This window comes from Chrysochloris asiatica, unplaced genomic scaffold (assembly GCF_000296735.1).
Source record: "Chrysochloris asiatica unplaced genomic scaffold, ChrAsi1.0 scaffold00026, whole genome shotgun sequence".
NCBI lineage: Eukaryota > Metazoa > Chordata > Mammalia > Afrosoricida > Chrysochloridae > Chrysochloris > Chrysochloris asiatica.
The window spans coordinates 6,038,465-6,041,953 of NW_006408544.1; the positions used below are offsets into that span (position 1 = coordinate 6,038,465).

A 3,489-nucleotide genomic window follows, 5' to 3' on the forward strand; every position below is an offset into this window, starting at 1 on the left:
GGCCATATTTCCCACCTACTGATCATTCCCCTTTGTTTACAACCTTTGAATTCCAATCACCAGAAATTATCAATATATCGTGATTGCATGTTTGATCAATTTCAGATTGGAGAAGTAGGTAGAATTCTTCAATTTCATCATCATTGGCTTTAGTAGTTGATGCATAAATTTGAATAACAATGGTATTAACTGGTCTTCCTTGTAGGTGTATGGAGTCCCCCTTTATACTTTTTTTTGCCAACGTTTTCTTAGCTATTAGTCACCCTTTTATCCATCCATGTGAATAACCACTCATCTGTCAGTTTGTCATACTGTGGTGGCTTACATGTTGCTGTGATGCTGGAAGCTATGCCACCGGTATATTAAATACCAGCAACGGTCACCCATTGTGGACAGGTTTCAGATGAGCTTCCAGATAAAGACAGACTAGGAAGAAGGAGAGGCAGACTTCTGAATATTTAGTAACTGAAAACCTTGTGAATAACGGTGGAACACTGTCAGCACCAGAATACTGAATATCAAAACATGAAGAAGAATTGTGTTCGCAGCCGCTGTCACGCCGCCATCACTCTCTAACGCCAGCACCGTCTCTAGCTCACGGAGCTCCAGCTGAAGGAGAAGGGGGATTTTTTTTTTTTTTTAATGCTGACAGATTAAGTGAGGAAGTCTCTATACCATGGCTCGTACAAAGCAGACTGCCTGCAAATCAGCCCGTGGGAAAGCACCCAGGAAGCAACTGGCTACAAAAGCCTCTCGTAAAAGTGCGCCCTCTACTGGAGGGGTGAAGAAACCTCATTGTTACAGGCCTGGTACTGTGGCACTTCGTGAAATTAAACGTTATCAGAAGTCCACCGAACTTCTGATTCATAAACTCCCCCTCCAGCATCTAGCTCAGGACTTTAAAACAGATCTGCGCTTCCAGAGTGCAGCTATTGGTGCTTTGCAGGAAGCAAGTGAGGCCTATCTGGTTGGCCTTTTTAAGACACCAACCTGTGTGCTATCCATGCCAAACATGTAACAATTATGCCAAAAGACATCTAGCTAGCACATCGCATACATGGAGAATGTGCTTAAGAATCCACTATAAAAGGGAAAACATTTCATTCTTTTAAAAAGAAAAAATTCTCTTCTTCCTGTTATTGGTAGTTCTAAACGTTAGATTTCCCCCCTCCCCCAATGGGGTCAAAAGGTACCTAAGTATATGATTGTGAATGGAAAAATAAGAGACAGAAATTAGGTATTGGCAGTTTTTTCATTTTCATTTGTGTGAATTGTTAATATAAATGCAGGGACATAAAGCATTAATGCAACTCAAAATGTTTCAGTGAACAAGTTTCAGCAGTTCAACTTTATCACAATTATAAATAAACCTGTTAAAATTTTCTGGACAATGCCAGCATTTGGATTTTTTTTTTAAACAAGTAAATTTCTTATTGACAGCAACTAAATGGTGTTTGTAGATTCCATCTATTCACTCTACTTTTCTAACTGAGTTGTCCTACATGCAAGTACATGTTTTAAATGTTATCTGTCTTCTGTGCTGCTCCTGTAAGTTTGCTATTAAAATGCATTAAACTATTAAAAAAAAAAAAAAAACCATGATGAAGAACACAAGAATATTGTCAGATATAGTGTCAGAAGATGAACCCCACAGGTTGGAAGGCACTAAAAGTACAACTGGGGAAGAGTTGACCATATTGATGCAAATAGAGTAAAGCCTTCTTCGGGACCTTCATTTGCTAATGGGGCACAACTCAAAATGAAGAGAAACAGCTGTAAACATCCATTAATAATTGGAACATGGAGTGCATGAAGTATGAATCTAGGAAAATTGGAAATTGTTAAAATTAAATGGAACATATAAACATTGATATCCTAGGCATTAGTGAGCTGAAATGGACTGACATTGGCCATTTTGAATCTGACAACCACATGGTTTACTGTGCTGGAAATGACAAATTGAGTAGGAATGGTGTCATGTTCATCATGAAAAAGAACATATCAAGATCCCTCCTGAAGTACAAACCTCTCTGTGATAGGATAATATCCATATGCCTACAAGGAAGACCAGTTAATACCACTGTTATTCAAATTTATACACCAACCACTAAAGCAATTGATGATGAAATTGAAGAATTCTACCAACTTCTTCAGTCTGAAACCAACCAAATGTGCAATCAAGATGTATTGATAATTACTGGTAAACAGAATGCAAAGATTGCGAACAAAGAGGAAGGATCAGTAGTTGGAAAAAATATGGCCTTGATAATAAAATGATGCTGGACATTGCATGATAGAATTTTATAAGATCAATGACTTCTTCATTGCAAATATATTTTTTAAACAACATTTAAAAAGACTATATACATGGACTTCACCATATGGAATGCTTAGAAATCAAATTGACTACATATCTGGAAAGAGAAGGTAGAAAAGCTCCATATAATCAGCCAAAACAAGTCCAGGTGCAGTCTGAGGAACAGATCATCAATTGCTCATATGCAAGCTCAGGCTGAAGCTGAAGAAAAAACAAGACCATGAGTGCCAAAACATGGCCTTGAACATATCCCACCTGAAGTTAGAAATCATCTGAAGAACAGACTTGATGAATTAGACACTAAAAACCAAAAATCAGAAGGGTTATGGGATGACATCAAGAACATTATATAGGAAGAAAGTAAAAGGTCATTAAGAAGACAAGAAATAAGGAAAAGACCAAAATGGATGTCAGAAGAGACTCTGAAACTTGCTCTTCAGCATAGAGATGCTATAGCAAATGGAAGATATAAGGAGGTAAAAGAGCTGAATAGAATATTTCAAAAGGCAGCTTGAGAAGACAAAGTCAAACATTATAATGAAATGTACAAAGACCTGGAGTTAGAAAACCAAAAGGGAAGAACCCATTCAACATTCCTCAAACTGAGGAAACTGAAAAATAAATCTAAGTCTTGACTTGAAATATTGAAGGATTCTTTGGGTAAATTACTGAACGATAACAGAAAGCATGAAAAGAAGAGTCACTGTACCAAAAAGAGATGGTTGATATTCAACCATGTGGAAAGATAACATATGATCAAGAGCCAATGATACTGCTGGTTGCTGGGATGTGGGGGTGGAGGTGGGGGAGGGGAAGGTGGCACACAGGGCAGGGATTAGACACAGGATAGTTTGGGTGCTGGGGAGGGGGCCAATATACAAGAAGGGAGGGGAATGGAAGAACAAAGCAAATGGGAGAACAATTAGGCAGGTTTGAATGGGCTAAGTGGGACAGAGGTAAATAATGATGTATGCACGACCTTGGAACAACAGCATTCTGGGATACAGAGATTGAGACATGGTTGGAATGGGGAAAAGGGGGGAATAATGTTAAGATGCTTGGCTGTCTTTTAAATCTTGGTTTTCCTTGCATTATATTATAAAATAGACACTTGAGGGGGAGAGAAAAGAATAGCCAGAAACATCACCATAGAAAGCTTGTAAGTCCGTCTT

General features: G+C 38.3%; 1 protein-coding gene across 1 annotated transcript; it reads left to right on the forward strand.

Moving 5' to 3' along the window:
* Positions 1–676: 676 nt before the first annotated feature.
* On the forward strand, positions 677–1,018 carry LOC102820724 (histone H3.3-like). Its single transcript, XM_006839847.1, has one exon. The coding sequence runs from the start codon at positions 677–679 to the stop codon at positions 1,016–1,018; it is 342 nt and encodes a 113-aa protein (XP_006839910.1).
* The last annotated feature ends 2,471 nt before the right edge of the window (positions 1,019–3,489 follow it).